Below are 18096 nucleotides of genomic sequence, written 5' to 3' on the forward strand. Positions count from 1 at the left end.
TCTCAATTTTTCTAGGAGTCATTATCCTTCGATTCTCCTTGTCCCTCTCCTTCCTTCCAGTCCTGTTGACTCTCCTTTCAAAACACATCTAAATACATCCATTTCTCTTCCCCTCTCTAACTGCCACTATAAGCCACTATTCTCTTTCACCTACACAACAGAAACAGCCTCCTATCTGGTCTCCCTGTCCCTACTGGTGCTCCCCTGCCCATTCTCCACAGAAGCAGCTTTTTAAAATACAAATACGATTGGATTACTTTTCTGTTAAAAACAGTGAAGTCCATTCTCATTTCAATGAGAATGAAATCCAGCTTCCTTAACCCTGCAGTACAAGTTCTATACCTGGCCTCTGCTTTTCCTTTCCCCTGTCCTCTGCTCATTACACTTTAGCCCTGTGCTAGCCGGCTACGTAGCCACTAGCCTTATGTGGCTGTTGAGCACTTGAAGTGTGGCTGCTCTGAATTGAGATATGCTGTGAGTAAAGGACACCCCTGATTTCAGAGACGTGGTATGAAAGGAAGTAAAATACCTTGTTGATAGCTTTTATATTGAATCCATGACTATGATAATTTCTTTTGATCAGATATATGGGCTCATAAAATATTGTATTGAAATTAAGTTCACCTATTTATTTTTTACTGCAGTCAACGAAGTTTACTACAAAAATTTAACTTATATACACGGCTCACTCATATTTCTATGTGAAAGTGCTACCCTAGCCACATAGACCTTTCTGTCTCAGGCTTCTAGCCTCTCTAGGTCGTTTCCATTAGCTGTTTCTGCTGCCTAGATTGTTTTGTAGCTCTTTCAAGAACTGGCTTTTTATCCTGCAGATCTCCCCTTAACCAATGTAAAGTAACTGCTCAACCAACTTTGAGTAACTTCACCGCTTTACCATGCTTTTCTGTTTTAAAGCATAAGGCCTGTCACTGTCTGCGATTTTGTGTATTTCCTTGTTCCTTTATTATATTCCCAACTCCCACAGTGCTTTATATATTATGGTACTTAAGAGATGTTTTTAAAAATTGGTAAATAGCATTAGAAGAATAAAAAACTGGGGTTTTTTTTTGTGTGGGGTTTTTTTTGTGGTTTTTTTTCTGAAATCTTTATACTTCCAGTCAGTTGCTGGCAGGAACAGGTTGAAATTAAGCTCTAACCCCACTGCCTAGAAAATGGTAGTCAAAGTTTAAAAGTGTGAGGGAAAGGGAAAATTAACAGCAGTTGTCTTTTTCTCTTCCTAATGGGTATGTATTTTTTCTCATTGGAGTGGGGGTGTGTAGGGAGTGGGAAGGGAAGGGTCAGGGAGAGAGGAGATGGGTTTAGTGCCACAATGAATTCCTACAGTTTTATTTTAGTACCTTTAGCTCATAATGAATATTAGATACAGTTCTATAAGTTTATCTTAGTCTGATTTATTATCACATCATATAAAAAATATATGGGTTTTTTTTCTCCTGAATCTTTTTGGTGAATTGGTATTCCTATTAAACATACCTCCTTCCCAGACCACGGTGGATTTTCAAATTTATTTTTAATTACTCTTTTTTGAAATAACTTCAAATTTATAGAGAAGTCATAAGAGAAATACAAAGAACTCCCAGATTCACCAATTGTTAACATTTATCCAGATTCACCATTTGCTAATATTTTGCTACATTTGCTGTTTCATTCCCACTGCCTGTATAGACACATTATTTTTGTATTCCTGAACCATCTGAGAATTAGTTGTAGATATTATGAGTTTTTATACTAAGTATGCATGTTTCCTAAAGGCAAGAACATCTCTTACATAACTACAGTATAATTACCAAACTTAGGGCACCTGGGTGGCTCAGTTGGTTAAGTGTCTGACTTCAGCTCAGGTCATGATCTCACGGTTCATGAGTTCAAGCCCCGTGTCAGGCTCTGTGCTGACAGCTCAGATCCTTGAGCCTGCTTCGGAGTCTGTCTCCTTCTCTCTCTCTCTCTGCCCCTCCCCCACTCGTACTATGTCTCTCTCTCTCAAAAATGAATAATTAAATGTTTAAAAAAATATATCAATTACCAAATTTAGGAAATTTAGTATCGATATGTATATGATACGGATAATCTATATTCAAAATCTGTCCATTTTTTCCAGTAATGTGAACAAGCATATTATAAGAAAGACTGTTGAAATAGACCTTTCCTTTCTTATGGATGGTATAGGTTTGCTTACTGAATTCCCTGATTGGAAATAGGATAAAGTGAGTATTTGGTCATCATAAACATTTTCTTTTTTTAATCTTCCCTTTGAACTCTAAATTTATCTGTTTTAACTGACTCTGTAGTGTTTGCATGAGTTCATAGGGAAAGATAGGGGGAGGAGTTGGGGCTAAGTAAACCGGTCCTCTCAATAAGGAACAGGATTGTCTTTAGGAATTCATACTGCTAAATCCATGCAACACGTTCGGTTTTCTAAGCCTCTGCCAAAAGATGCTGGAAGCAGTTGAAGATAAAATGTACTGTTGGCTACATTTAACTCAAATTCTTGTCTTGCTGCTTCTTTCTAGCCCATGACTGAAGAGTTACACAAACAACAGAAGCTGAATTCGGATGAGACCATTATAACTCCGCAGTCTGTATCTGATTCCCACTTGGCAGAACTCCAGGAAAAAATCCAGCAAACAGAGGCCACCAACAAGGTATGATCAATCCAGGCCCTGAGTAGGACTTGGAAGATGGATACTGTGTATTCCTGTTGTTCTAAGGGATTTTTTTTGTTTTTGTGTGCTGTTTTGTTTTTTTTGTTTTGTTTTTTTTTTTTTTAGTTTCTTTCTTTTGAGAGAGAGTGCGAATGGAGGAGGGGCAGAGAGAGGGAGAGAGAGAAAATGCCAAGCAGGTTCTGTGCTGTCAGTGCAGAGCCCAACTTGGGGCTTGATCTTGGGAACTTTGAGACCATGACCTGAGCCAAAATCAAGACTCAGATGCTTAACTGATTGAACCACCCAGGCACCTGGGCGCTCTAAGGAATATTTGGTTAGAAGTGTAGTTCTTGGGGTGCCTGGGTGGCTCAGTCGGTTGAGTGTCCGACTTCGGCTCGGGTCATAATCTCATGGTTCGTGGGCTCAAGTCCCACGTCAGGCTCTGTGCTGACAGCTCAGAACCTGCAGCCTGCTTCAGATCCTGAGTCTCCCTCTCTCTCTGCCCCTCCCGTGCTCATGCGCACTGGCTCGTGCGCTCTCTCTCTCTCTCTCTCAAAAATAAACATAAAAAGTTAAAAAAAAAAAAAAAAGGCTTGAATGCAGTCTTTACCTGTGGAAGGCACCGAGACAAGAGGTTTGTACTTTTGATTTTAGCTTAACTTCTCATCCCTTTATAGCCCAAGGATTCTAACATTTATTTAGGAGAAAATTGTAACAGTTCCCACAATTTGGATGGTGAGCTTCTGGCCTTGTGTACCCCTGTAGTGTTCTGTCCTGTCCTAGATAGCAGAGCTCCTTGGTCTTTGTGTAAAGGATCCACAGTGACTTGTAGACAGGTGGCCATTACAGCTGCCCATCACAGAGAAAGTTCTAAAGTGCACAGTGCAGAAGAATTGAAGCAATTGAGTATTGAAGAATTTCATATTATCTGCTACTTTGTCTTGATGATTGACCTAGGACTTTAGTGGTTACTCTCTGTGGGGGGAAAAAATAACAAGGTAATATTCTCTAGGAAATCCTTTAAACCTAGATTTGAGCAAAGACTTTCTGGTTGCATCTGAGGTTAAAAGAAATCATTTTCTTTTCTGAATTCAGATTCTTCAGGAGAAACTGAATGAAATGAGCTGTGAACTGAAGTCAGCTCAGGAGTCATCTCAGAAGCAAGATGGTACAATTCAAAGCCTCAAGGAAACTCTGAAAAGCAGGGAAAATGAGGTAAATATTTGGCAGTTGGGGACCTCTGAGGAAATTATTTGTTCCATCAAGGTGGACACATACTCTGTATTGTATAGAAACAGATCATCAGACTGACAGATCTTAGCCTAGAAAAACTGGAGTATGATCAAAATTGGTATTTCTAAAATCTATACAGGCAAGATAATGGAATTTATTTTTAGTTTCCTAACATGCTTGGTACTCCCTGTCTCATTTTTAGACCGAGGAGTTGTACCAGGTGATTGAAGGTCAAAATGACACAATGGCAAAGCTTCGAGAAATGCTGCACCAAAGCCAGCTTGGACAACTTCATGTACGTGAGGGTCAGACGTAGGACAGGAGGCGAGGCTCCTGTTGAGGACTTGCCATTTTTGGTGGCAGTCTTAATTTTGTTGATCTTCTTCGCTGCTCAGTGCTTGCCCTCCTTGTGATTATGCTTTTTACTCTCTTTTCAGAGCTCTGAGGGTGCTTCCCCAGCTCAGCAGCAGGTGGCTCTGCTTGACCTTCAGAGTGCCTTGTTCTGTAGCCAGCTCGAAATACAGAAACTCCAAAGGGTCATACGCCAGAAAGAACGCCAACTCGTGGATGCCAAACGTTGTGTGCAGTTTGTAGAGGCTGCAGCCCATGAGAGAGAACAGCAGAAGGAGGCTTCTTGGAAACATAACCAGGTAAATCAGTAATCATTTTGTGGCCAGAAGTGCTGACTTGGCCCTGATAATAACTTTTCATTAGGACAGTTTGTGTTGAACCCTTGAGTCACTCACTTGATCCAGTTAATTCAGCTCAACATTTGTTGCCCTCATGCCATGTGCCAGACATCAGGCTGGGTTCTGGAAATGCAAGTGTGAATATCACAGGCTCTTTCCTGTTCAGTTACTTGTAGTGTAGTATGAGACAGTCACAGAAACAGAATTTTAGTGTGGTAAAGACTGAAATGAGGCAAAGGAGGTATGTTTGGGTCCTAGAGGAATATACAGGAAGGGCTGAGGAAGCGAGTCTGGGTAAGGTCCGTGAAGGCAGCTATCTTAGGTTATTCCTGAAGGATGGGGAAAGGTTACCAAGACAGAATTGTGGGAAGCAACAACCAACGTCCAAGCAGTGGCACGTACAATTAACCACTTCTTTTTTTTTTTAATAATTCATAAGTGGTTCCTTTATCTTGTTAGGTTAGAGCATATGCTATTGATTTAAAAAAAATTTTTTTTAATGTTTATTTATTTTTTGAGAGAGAGAGAAAGAGAGACAGAGTGCAAGCAGGGGAGGAGCAGAGAGAGGAAGACACAGAGTCCGAAGCAGGCTCCAGGCTCTGAGCTGTCAGCACAGAGCCCAACATGGGGCTTGAACCCACGAACCGTGAGATCATGACCTGAGCCGAAGTCGGACACTTAACCGACTGAGCCACCCAGGCCCCTCCCCTACCCCCCCCCCCCTTTTTTGAGAGAGAGAGAGAGAGAGGTAGGGGGTGGAGAGGAGCAGAGGGAAAGAGAGAATCTTAAGCAGGCTCCACACTCAGCACAGAGCCTGATGGGATGGGGCTTGATTCCATGACCCTGGAATCATGACCTGAGTTGAAATCAAGAGTCAGATGCTCAACTGACAACCACCTAGTGCCCCAGTTTTTTTTTTTTTTTTTTTTTTTTTAAGATTTAAAAGGATGGTAGAAATATTCTGTCCTTGAGCTTATTGTAAAGGATCCAGGTTCACAGCGGGACAGAGTTCTGCTTAAGTAGTTACATAGATCTATCATTTTTAAACTAGAAAGTAAGTATACCGAAGTATAATATGAAATTTACATCTTACCTCCATTCACAGTTATCATTTCCCATATCCTGGTTGATACATGTCTAGTTAAGAATGGCACTTTTTTCTACTTTATGTTTTATTCTGTATCCCTTGGAAGTTTTAAGGTCTTCGTATGTACTGACCATGTGAAAATTTTAGATTGTTTAAAAAAGGGAATCTGAATCTGTAATTCAGGAATTACGAAAAGCCTTGCAGCAGCTTCAAGGAGAATTGCAGAGTAAGAGCCAACAGCTTCGTACCCTGGAGGCTGAAAAATACAATGAGATTAGAACCCGGGAGCAGCACATTCAGCACCTAAACCATAGTCTGAGTCACAAGGAACAGCTGCTTCAGGTGAGTCTACACAATGATTTCAACTAAAACTGGGCTCACAGAGCTCTGAAATTTCTGTCCATGTAATTTCAAGATGTTAGGCCACCTGCCTGTGTCTAGTACCTGTTACATGTAGAACACTGAGAGATAGGAACTGGGAGGATTCAAAATAAATAGGAAGTACAATTCATGAACCACCAGTGCTACCCAGCAAGTGTAGGAAATAATAAATATAGACCCGAAAGTCTTAAGCAATAAACATTCAGCAAATAGTTATTAAACACCTCTGTGAACCAGATACTATGTGAGGTGCTAGGAAGACAGAGAAGATATGACCGCTGCTCTCAGTGTAGTAGGTGAAGACATCTGTATACGAATGTCTAGTTACTTAGATGATAAAATGAATGTTTTAGGGAAAATATGGAACAGTAAAGACGGTGACTGCCACCTGCTCTAAGCTTCAGTCCCATCGAATCCCTTACATTTTGCTCATCGTACAATTTTTTCATAGTGTGCACATATTGTGCCTACATTTTTTCTCTGATGGAAATACCTCCACCTGAAATTCCTAGTCCTTTAGGATTCAAAGCAAATGTAATCTCTTTTGTGAGATCTTTAGTGACACCTTCAGGCAGATGTAGACAGTGCATCCTGTAGCTGCACACAAATACAGACACACACATGTATATACATTTATACAAATACACACCTGTACACACGTATGTGTCTATACATATATATATATATCATATATATATGATGTGGAGTAGTTAACGATTTATATGCCTGTCATCTCAGCTAACCTGTGTTTTCTTTGAGAGTGGTCACATTTTGTTTTTTATCCTAAACAACAAATTCGTTGGCAAAATGTTGGAATTTGGTGTGTAATGGACAAATGAATAAAGGAAAACATTTTTTGGTCTCATCAGGAATTTCAGGAGCTCTTGCAGTATCGAGATAAGTCCGACAAAACCCTTGAAGCGAATGAAATGTTGCTTGAGAAACTTCGGCAGCGAATACAAGATAGAGATGTTGCTCTGGAGGTATGCACCTTAATTTTGTTTATGGCACTGTGGATTATTCCATTTACTCAGGTACTATACGAATATGGGTCTACTTAATTTGCTGCTTTTTGAAGTTGGTTTTCCCTTCCTTTATTTTATTTTTATTTTTTAATTTTTAATTTTTTTCAATGTTTATTTTTGAGAGAGACAGCGCGAGTTGGGGAGGGACAGAGAGAGGGAGACACAGAATCCAAAGCAGGCTCCAGGCTCTGAGCTGTCAGCACAGAGCCTGGCGTGGGGCTCGAACTCACAAACTGTGAGACCATGACCTGAGCCAGAGTCGGATGCTCAACTGACTGAGCCACCCAGGCGCCCTGTGTTTGGAATCTTAATGAATGAGTGTGATCACAGTAGTGAATCTGAAGGGGCTTTAGGATCCTTACTCTCCTTGCAGCGGGCTATAGATGAAAAGTTCTCCACTCTGGAAGAAAAAGAAAAAGAACTGCGTCAACTCCATCTCGCTGTGCGAGAGCGAGATCATGACTTAGAGAGACTGCGTGGTGTTCTTTCCTCTAATGAAGCTACCATGCAGGTAAGAGCACAATCTGCCATGACTTGGTATCTCTGTCCCACTTGGATTTCTAAACCTGAAGCGTTAACTCCTTCTGTCATTTTCTGAAAACCAACGTATTTGCTTTATAAGAAAAAAAATACAAAAACAAAAACAGTAATCATTAGTTCCACCATTATAGATTAGGAAGTGAGAAGTGTTAGTCTACTGTGAACTTTGCAGGAGGAAGCAGTGAATATAGATTTCTAGACATCTTTTTTTTCTTTAATATCTTTTTAATGTATTTATTTTTGAGAGAGAGAGGACTCACAAGAGGGGGACGGGCAGAGAGAGGGAGACAAGAGAATCCTAAGCAGGCTCTGCACTGTTAGTGCAGAGCCCCATGCAGGGCTCAAACTCACTAACCGTGAGATCATGACCTGAGCTGAAGTCGGACCCTTAACGAACTGAGCCACGCAGGCACGGCGACTAGACATACTTCTGATTTATTTCTAATTCTTGTCAATATCTGTACACTTTTTACATAAGCATTGCCAGGGTACAACTGTTATACTGTTGTTTTCTCTCTAATATTATATACATGTCCTTCTATAGCCACGGTCAGAACACTTGCTTAGTAATATTTCCTGTGGGCTCTTCTTGTGTATGTATTTTAGAGTTTATACATTTGACCATCTGCCACTTCTTAAAGAAGTCCTTCACTTCCTCTGTAGCATAACCTGCTTCCTCAAAACTACTTCATTTATCATACACATTGTATTTATTTCTCTAAAAATTAGATGAGAGTTTCCAAAACCAAAAATATATATATACATATATTAGTATGGCATCGTTACATTAGATACTAAGGTTTCTCCTATTGCAAAAAAAAATGTCAATTTAGGAGACATTTCAAGGTGGATCAAGTTTCTTATTTATCCTGAGGAGTGTGGGGTGCCCTTTCACTTACAGTTGCTTTCTTTGTTACTGCAGAGTATGGAGAGTCTCCTCAGGGCCAAAGGCCTGGAAGTAGAACACTTATCTGCTACCTGTCAAAACCTCCAGTGGCTGAAAGAAGAAATGGAAACCAAATTTAGCCATTGGCAGAAGGAACAAGAAAGTATCGTTCAGCAGTTACAGACATCTCTACATGACAGGAACAAAGAAGTGGAGGCAAGACTTTAGTTACTTGAAGGCAGTTGGTTTAGTGATGGCATAATCTGTCTTGGATTAGGACTCTTGAGGTCTGGGAGGCTAGTGACCCAAGTCTCGAATTCTATTCTGTGCCTGGGCGAGTCATTGGCTTTCCCTGGGACTTTTTTTTCCTGCACCTATAAACTCAAGGTGACAATTATCTTTCTCAAATAAGTCATGTGAGAATTGATGAGAACAGAAACATCCACCTTTAATGTGAGAGCTGACCTTTTTTAGTTAAAGTGCTCATGTTTGTTAGGCACTGTGTTAATTGCTTAATGAATGCTAACTCATTGAATCTTTACAAGTCTATGAATCTTTACAAGTATATGTATCATTACTCCTCTTTTACAGACCAGGAGACAGGCTTCTGAGATGAGACTTATCCAAAGTAACATAGTAACTGACAGACCCAGGAAGCAGCCTAGGCAGTTTTAACCACCATGTGCTCCCTCTCAGTATGGAAGGAGGAACTTCGTCACCATGCTAACATAGGCTCATTAGTCTTTTTTAGCCTATGGTTTTGTGTTTCCCCCATATAAGTTATACTGGGGAGAAAACAAATAAAAATGAACTAAGTGTCCATTTATCTTTATCTAATGTTAATTATTATGGACTCTGAGAAAATAGGGAAAGGGCTTACTTCAGAAAACAATAAGTAAGTTGCCGTTACAAGTATTTTTCTATATTGTTCGTGTTCATTCACTGAGCACGTGTTTACGGTCTTTTGTGAGCCGGGCCTGTGCTGGATCTGGAGAAACAAAAGTGAGTAAAACAGGATACTTGCTCTCCAGAATCCCATAGCTCTTTCTTCTATAATAGATTTTTAAAGAATAAACCCTTTGATATGTAGTAGAGGGCATTCTTTCCTCCAAAACTTACACCATCCCTTTTGTGTTAGGATCTTAGCTCAACGCTGCTCTGCAAACTCGGACCAGGACAGAGTGAGATTGCCGAGGAGCTGTGCCAGCGTCTGCAGAGAAAGGAAAGGCTGCTGCAGGAACTTCTAAGTGATCGAAACAAGCAAGCAGTGGAACATGAAGTAGAGATTCAAGGCCTGCTTCAGTCTATGAGCACCAGAGAGCAAGAGAGCCAAGTAAGGACCAACACACAGACCAGAACAGCATGGGTGCATTTACAGACTATGAATAGGAAGCTTTTGAACATCGTCATGTGTGTGTGTGTGTGTGTATGTGTGTCATTTTATACTCCATTCGTGAGGATTTTTTCCTTCAGTCTGTTACCTACACTATAGTTTCATATCAGTCACCAAAACGTGCGATATTTTTAGAGCACTTTGCATTTAGAAGGCTGCCTAAACAATACACATACCCATTAACTTCATTTTATGTACATTTTCTTTTCCTTGATATTCTGATAATTTTCACATACGGGGTTCTGGAGTGTTATGGTTTTGATTCTAATTATCAAAACTTGATGATATTTTGGGGGCGCCTGGGTGACTCAGTCAGTTGAGCATCTGACTCTTGATTTTGGCTCAGGTCATGATCCCAGGGTCATAGGATTGAGCTCTGCACTGAGTGTGTAGCCTGATTAAGATTCTCTCTCTCTCTCTCTCTCTCTTCCCCTCTCCCCCACTCGCTCACTCGCTCTCTCTCTAAAACAAAACAAAAAAAACCTTTAAAAAAAAAACTTCAGTGATATTTTCTGTTTCCAGCCAAGGTATGGGAAAACTTAAACTTCACATATTTTTTCTTAATTCTTATAAAAACTGAATTCTCTCAAGAGGAAAACAGACTGGGTTTTTTTTAAAGGTCTTGATGAGAAGAAATAATCTTATAATAATATGGGATGATCTTAAAATACTGGTACACAATTTTTCAAAAGGCAATTCTTAATTTATCCTTATTCGCAGGTGTCTTCCTCCTCAAGGCTAGAGAGGTGAGCTGCATTTTAGGGACCAGTCGTTCGAATCCCCCCAGACAGCTTTAGGGGGCACCAGATTCCTATCATTGGACCATAGCATTCTCTAATGCTTCCTTATATCTTGAGATAGTTCTATTCCTTCTCTAATTCTCAGGCCCCCTGAAGTGATTATACATTTCCTTCCTATTAAATGAGATGTAGAAATTGCTTCTGGATTAGACCTAACAGAATCACTGTGAATCATTTAAGTCTGGCAGGAGGCTAACAAAAGTCTTTGTGTGAGTTTTCTTTTTAACCCTTTGTAATTTGAAAGAATTAGTACACCTCAGAAGTACTGTATGCTGCTGAGAGTAAAATAATGGAAGCTAGGAGGTAACTGTGAAATTACAAACGATCATTCTAACTCCAGAAAAAGAAAAAGGGTTGTATTCTCCTAGATCTGCTTCTTAAATTTTACATGCAGGAGAAATTGCCTGGATAGCTTTTTAGAAACATAGATTCCCATGCTCACTCCTGGGGACAGAAACTAGGAGAGATAGATAGTACTTAAGAATTTGCATTTCTTACAAGCTTTCAGGTGATGGTGATGCTGCTAGTCCATGGGCCCCACTTGGAGGACCATTGCCGACAACAACACTACTAGAGAAAGAATTCAAAGCCAGATCATATATATGACCCAAGAGATTTTGTATGTTACTTATGCTTTTTTCCATAATAATTTCCATAGATATTTATTAAGGTGAATTAATAATGTACTGTTAGCATCTAGATGGTTATGTCCCAATCCTTAAAGGGCCCGAATCTTACCAAAATTGTAAGGTTATTCTTTTATTTCCCTTAGAGATTATGACAAGAGCTCTGCTTCTCGTTTAAAACAGTAGTTATTGTCCTCAGAAACAGTTGGTGCTGAGACAGCTAATATAGTTCTGATTCATCACCTTATACCCCCAGTAATTTTAGTCTTAGTTTATTATTTCCAGATTTTCTGATTAAATGCAGACTTTTAAAAAAAATTTTTTTTTTAGCGTGTATTTATTTTTGAGACAGAGCATGAGGGGGATGCAGAGAGGGAGGGAGACACAGAATCTGAAGCAGGCTCCAGGCTCTGAGCTGTGGGCACAGAGCCCAGCGCAGGGCTCAAACTCACAAACCGCAAGATCGTGACCTGAGCAAAGTCAGACACTTAACTGACTGAGCCACCCAGGCACCCCTAAATGCACACTTTTAATGTGGTAAAGGTCATGAATAATGTTCTAGATCCTTTTCCTTAATGTGCCATCATCTGTCTTAGAAAATTGGGATTTGAAATTAAACAAAACCGTGTTCAGTGGTTTGGATGTTCAGATTCTCCAGATTGTATGGTCTGATAAAAATGTCTCTATGTAATTGATTCATTGGATAAATACGTATTGAGTGCCTACTGTGTGCCAGACACTGTTCTGGGTGCTTGTGATTCAGTGCTGAAGAAAACCTAGAACCTGCCCTTAGGACATCCAGTTGGGGGAGAGACAATAAACAGATCTATCAGATAATGGTAAGTGTGTTGTAAAACACTTAGCAGGATGAGGAGAATCAGGAGTAGAGAAAAGATCACTGTCTTAGATAGGATATGCAGAGGAGGCCAGTCAGAGAAGGTAGCAATAGGCAAAGATGTAATTGGAGCAAAGCAAGCGAACGTTTGGGTAGAGGACATCCAGGCCAAAGGCACATGTGTCCCAGAGTGAAGGACATCTACTCTGGTCCACCTCAACCAGAATCTTCTCACCTTAGCCTGATAGAGTTCTGGCAGAACCCATTTCAGACTGTGCTGTCTGTAATAGATGACTTCAGTTCAGGTTTTCCAATGTTCAGCTGTGTTTTTCGCTGTAAACTGAAAGCAAGGAAACTATTTTGAAGGGCCCCACTGGCTTTTGATAAATAACTGGCTTTAAATGAATAACGTCATAACGTGAATTTTGTTTTCTAATGTTCCATGTGATTTCCTTACCAGGCCTCTGCAGAGAAGATGGTACAGGCCCTAATGGAAAGAAATTCAGAATTGCAGGCCCTGCGCCAGTATTTAGGAGGGAAAGACTTCATGGTGTCCCAAGCACTGATCTCTAACCAACCCACTGAAGTTACCTCCAGCAGCCCCCATCTTGGAGATCAGACTGATCAAGTAAGAACTATGTACTTGTGTAGATGTTGATGCCAACTGCCTTTCCTTTTTGTGTGGGAGGCAGAAGTTTGATCATTTTAATACCTTTCCAAGTCCTTGTCATTGTGATCATGGTTCCCGCACTTTCCTAAATCCCCTGACTCTTCCAATTTTTAGGGTTCCGTGCATATACCCTCCAAGGATGATGGCATTTCATTGACTGCCAAAGGGGATACCAGTATAGCCAGGTCCTCATTAGGTAAGTATCAAATTTAATTTCACTAAGGAACCTTCCATCTTTTCTTCCTATAACTCTGTTAATAGGTGTGGCCAAGACTCTCTTTCTCTTCCTACCTTAGTGGAAAAAAATAAGTTTAGATTTCCCTAAAAGGCTGAAGACATGTCTCTTTAGAAAGAACTGACCTTACCTTACATTGAATTGACACTGTTGTTCTGGGTACACGGTTCAGCCCAGGGAAACTGCCTCCTGATTGTCCTTTTCACGTAGTTTTGCAGGGATTCAGAAATGCAGGAGGGAGTGTTTCCCAACCTACACAGCAAGACCATGGGGCTGACACCTTCTCCTGGATGTCTTTCAGGCAGTCCCTGTCTACTCACTGTAACTTGGCATAACTTGTTTTACATGTCGGGGGCGGGGGGCAGGAGGGGGACGGGCAGTGTGCATTAAGCTGTTTGCCAAGATCACAGCCATCTAAGTAAGAGACAGTGGTAGGCCTTGAACTCCCCCAAAACAGCTGAATTCTGTGCATAGTAGGAACAAAACTTATACTGAGTGCTTGGGATTACAGTCTCTGACTTTCATAGAGCAAAAGGCCGGGATCTGTGGTAGCTTCCCCCCCTTTCCTAACATCAAGGAAGATGTTTCCCCAGTGAGTTCTAGAAATAGGGGCTTACCGTCATTAATGAAATGGTGATTATAGCGCTATAATAAGAAAGGTTGTGGACTTTGATAATTAACTTACGATCTTTAAATGATATTAAGAATGTAAAAACTTTGTTTCTGTGTTACAGCGTTAACTATTATGCAATTCCATAGATAAGTCACGCGAGTAGTTATTTTTTAGTAGGAAAACTTTGTTAGTCAAAGAGTAATGGATGCTGGATTTGTTTATTCCCTATTTACCTTTTTTCAAAAACTACCTTTCTACAATTTTGTATTTTACAAATTTCAAACTTATAGAAAGGTGGCAAAAATAACACATATACACTTGTATTGAGATTCACCCCCTGTTAACTTTTTGCCACATTTGCGTCCTTAATTTATATGCATACACGCAGATATAATGTTAATTTCCAAGCCATTTAAAAATTACTTAGGTATCCTGACACTTCATTTCTAAATACTTCATTACGTATTTCCTAACAGCAGGGGCATTCTCCTGCATAACTACAGTATAATTATCACATTCAGGAAATTCAACCTTAACATAGTCCTGGTACCTAATGTACAGTTCATATTCAGAGTTCCCATTGTCCCCGGAATGTCCTCGATGGCTGGGTTTCTTCCCCTAGGATCATGCATCGCATTTACTTGTCATGTCTCTGTAGTCTCCTTTAATCTGGAACAGTTTTCTAGTCTTTTTTGACGTAGGCATTTTTGAAAACTCTGGGTCAGCTCATGGCCCTCAATTTGGCTCTATTTCCTCATGGTTAGATTCAAGTTTAACATTTTTGGCAAGAATACTACAAGGGTGATGTCTTTCTCAGTGCATCACGTCAGGAGCACATGATACCAGTTAGTATTATCCTTGGTTAAGGTTGTATCTGCTGGATCTCTCCATTGGGAAGGCTCATGTCTCCCTTTGTGTTAGTAATCTGCCAGACTAATATCTTAGTTGGCAGTTCTGTTTCCCCACAGTCACTCACCCAGGGGTTTAGCATCTTTCAGCCTTGCCTGAATCAACTATTATATTACATTGATAGTTTAAAAAAGTGATGTCTGGGGCACCTGGGTGGCTCAGTCAGTTGAGCATCCTACTTCAGCTCAGAAGATGATCTCATGGTTTGTGGGTTCAAGCCCCACATCAGGCTGTGCTGACAGCTCAGAGCCTAGAGGCTGCTTCGGATTCTGTGTCTCCCTCTCTCTGCGCCTCCCCTGCTTGCACTATCTCCCCCCGCCTCCCCTCTCTCTCTCTCTCTCCCCCTCCCCAAACAAACATAAAAAATAATAATAATAAAGTGATTTCTATTTCTAAAATTTCTTCCTTAATTATTAGTGTATGTTCCTTTACAAAGAAGCTCTGCCCTTTCTGTATTCTCCCCACTCCATTTTTTTATATCAATGTGTTCTACTAGATTCTTTTTTTAAAAAACACATTTTATTGTCTATTTCTGTTATTCCATTTGATGCCCAAATTATCCCAGATTTGGCCATTTGGAGCCCCTTCTAGCTGCTCCTCTGTTCTTTTTGGTATTTCCCATCAGTTTTTCAGCACTTTTACATTTTCTGGCACAATAAGATGTTCTGGGATCAGCTTTTACTTTCCCTGCCTCAGCCCTGGAATTACCCATTACTTCAAGGGGCTCTGGTTCCTTTAAGTGGATAACGGCATTTAGATACTAATTTCTGGGCATAAGATAGGTTCACAGCTTCTAGGCCCTTTTACATGAACAGAACTAAAGGGGTGTGTGTGTATGTGTGTTTGATACTGATTTCTCTAATTCTAATTGAACAACACAAGTTCTTTCTTTGGCTTATTTTGTATTAGTATCTGCTTTCTTTTCTGTTTTTTCTTTTTCTTTTTTTTGACATTGAGAAACCTGCTTACCTATAACGTCAATTTATTTATACATTTGCACAATACACAAAAATGGCTTCAGGGTTGCTACACGAATACACCTATCAGCAGAAAGAATCATTAAATAATGTTTAAGGTTTCTTTTTATTTTTTTAATCCTTAGACTATTTCCCACTGAAGGTATATAGTTAGAATAGTGAATTCAAAAAATTATTTGGGTTAACTTTTTTATTTCCTAGGTGCTTATTTTATCTATTTGCTATACAGGTTTGTTTATGTTAATATTCAGTTTTGGGCTTTTTCCTGCCCATGATTACTGAACTAACTTTACACATTAAAAATAAAACATTAGCATGGTTCAAAACTCAAATATATAGAAAAGTATGCTCAGAAGCCCCAACTACTTCCCTAACATTTCTCTCCTGTTTTCACCCCTCCCTTGAAGGCAACTGATTTCATTTCTGGATTATCCTTCCCTAGGTTTCTTTTTGCAAAGTAAGAGAGCAGTCCTGTGTCTCTGTGTGATGTGTATGTGTGTGTTCCTGTTGCCCCCTTTCCTAATGTAAAACATACTACACTAGGTGTATCCTTTTGTACCTGCCCTGTTTTACTTAACTGTATAGCTTAGAAATTATTCCATATCCGTTCATAAAGATTTTCCTCATTCTTTCTTACGGTTGATTATAGTACTTCATTGCATGGACATACTGTGGTTTATTCAGTCTTCTGTAGACTGATTGCAGTATTTTGCCATTACAAATAATGCTGCAAAGAACAACCTATACGTATATTCGTCGTTATTGTTGTTGTTAGATTGTGTATTCAGAGTAAATTCCCCAGAAGCAAAGCAGCAGAGGTCGTGTTGGGTTGTAGTGATCGAAGCTAGTGCTGTGTGTTCATTTCCAGGAGACTTGGATGCAGTGTCCGGGCTGGAGAAAGAACTGAGTACTGCCAAGGAGGAGCTCGAGCTCATGGCTAAAAAAGAAAGAGAAAGTCGGGTGAGTTTTCTCAGTGAGCCTAATTTCTAAATTCCTGGTATTTTCTTTCAAGATAGTATATATTTCAAGATAGTTTATATTCAAGGCTACAGTTGTCCAAGTATAATACCTAGGTCCAAAAGCAAAGTAAGACTTATCTTTTTGGAGAAAACCAGAAATCGCTTTATATGCATATTTTCTCAAAAGATGCTCTTATTTTTATACATGGAGACCATTAAACTTTTAAGTGCTGAAAAGAGCTTATAGCAGCTCTCTCTGCCTGTTGCTAACTGGAATAATTGTAAAGGACTTGTGAAAGAGTGAAATACTATATAATTCCTGCTTCGAATTGTGACGTTTGATCTGGAAAATTAGTTTTAAAAACCTGGAACTAAAGACTGTGGGGACTGATCAATAATGTTTATTGACTACTTGCTGTATGCAGTGCACTGTATGGGAATGTAAATTAGCACTAATGCTTATGACTCTGTAAACTGAGTGGTATTGACCCTATTTTATAGATGAAGAAGCTGAAACACTGATTTTTTTTTTTTTTTTTAAACATTGGAGGTGGGAAACAGTCCTGTAACTAAGACACCTGAAGCTAAGATTTAAATTGAGGTCTTTTGTGACTCAAAAGACTTGCTAAGAAGTCATGACTTGGAGCAGATAATTTTCCCATTCTCATGCCCTATTTCTGGTGAGAGTTTTCATGAATTTTCTCAGAAGAGGCCTCAGCCTTCCAGAAGAATCCCTTCTCTTTCTGCCTCCCTGTACAGCTGGTTGTATGTCCAGCCATGATGTAGGACCACAGTATAGAGTTACCAGCTAACACTAATTCAGAGGGTCAGCAGTGTCATGGGCTCCTAACTTCAGTTTACCTGGCTAGTCTACATCAGGGGTAGTCCATCTCTTTGCCAGAGTTAATCTATAACATAAGACGTGTATTCGCATTTGTGGTCAAGTTCTCTTACTGTACTTCTTTGTTTCTTTTCTCATAACTATATTTCTCCTTATAACCAGACTCCTGTTACATGACTCCAGTTTTGAGGATATGAAATTGTGTGGCATTTTAAAAATACCAGTTTTCAAAATCCCCTAGTTCCCCTCCTTTTTTTTCTTTTTTGGGGGGCAGGGGTTCTACTGTAGCCATTATCTGATTATTCGTGTCAGATATTTCAGTTCGGTTTCCACATGCCGTTCCTGTTTTTCCCGTGTATACTCAATTCAGTGTAATATTACTTTTTGGTTCTGTCCTGTGTTGGGGGTCATAAATTTATGACTATGAATCGTTATTTTGAGTGAGTAATCTTTAGCTATATTGCTTACTTTTGTGTCTTTAATCAGTTCCCACTCCCCGGTTCAGTGCCATATATATTCATTATCACATTCCCTCTAATATTAGATAATGTACCAAAAGCCATGTCGATTTTCCCGAATTTTTAAACATTCCCCCTACTGTCTTGAAATAATAGTAGCTGTGGTGGCAGTAATTAACATTCACTGGTTGCCTGCCGTGCACTTTTAAATATATTTTCTCTATTCTCACATAGCCCTGAAAAGTAGGTGTTTTTTTCCATTTTTACAGTTGAGGA

The 18096-nt window shown here is 39.8% G+C and overlaps 1 protein-coding gene across 22 annotated transcripts in view; it reads left to right on the forward strand.

Moving 5' to 3' along the window:
• PDE4DIP (phosphodiesterase 4D interacting protein) overlaps positions 1-18096 on the forward strand; it is a 218170-nt gene that overhangs the window by 142834 nt on the left and 57240 nt on the right. For all 22 annotated transcript variants that reach the window (XM_027058236.2, XM_027058233.2, XM_027058238.2 and 19 more), the window contains 12 exons: positions 2532-2663; positions 3759-3878; positions 4099-4191; positions 4334-4546; positions 5856-6014; positions 6923-7036; positions 7452-7589; positions 8541-8720; positions 9643-9837; positions 12619-12786; positions 12943-13024; positions 16431-16522. In XM_027058236.2, coding sequence (XP_026914037.2) covers positions 2532-2663; positions 3759-3878; positions 4099-4191; positions 4334-4546; positions 5856-6014; positions 6923-7036; positions 7452-7589; positions 8541-8720; positions 9643-9837; positions 12619-12786; positions 12943-13024; positions 16431-16522 — 1686 coding nt within the window. The remainder of the gene's footprint in view (positions 1-2531; positions 2664-3758; positions 3879-4098; positions 4192-4333; positions 4547-5855; positions 6015-6922; positions 7037-7451; positions 7590-8540; positions 8721-9642; positions 9838-12618; positions 12787-12942; positions 13025-16430; positions 16523-18096) is intronic.

The sequence above is a fragment of the Acinonyx jubatus genome, chromosome C1, assembly GCF_027475565.1.
Source record: "Acinonyx jubatus isolate Ajub_Pintada_27869175 chromosome C1, VMU_Ajub_asm_v1.0, whole genome shotgun sequence".
In the NCBI taxonomy this organism is placed as follows: domain Eukaryota; kingdom Metazoa; phylum Chordata; class Mammalia; order Carnivora; family Felidae; genus Acinonyx; species Acinonyx jubatus.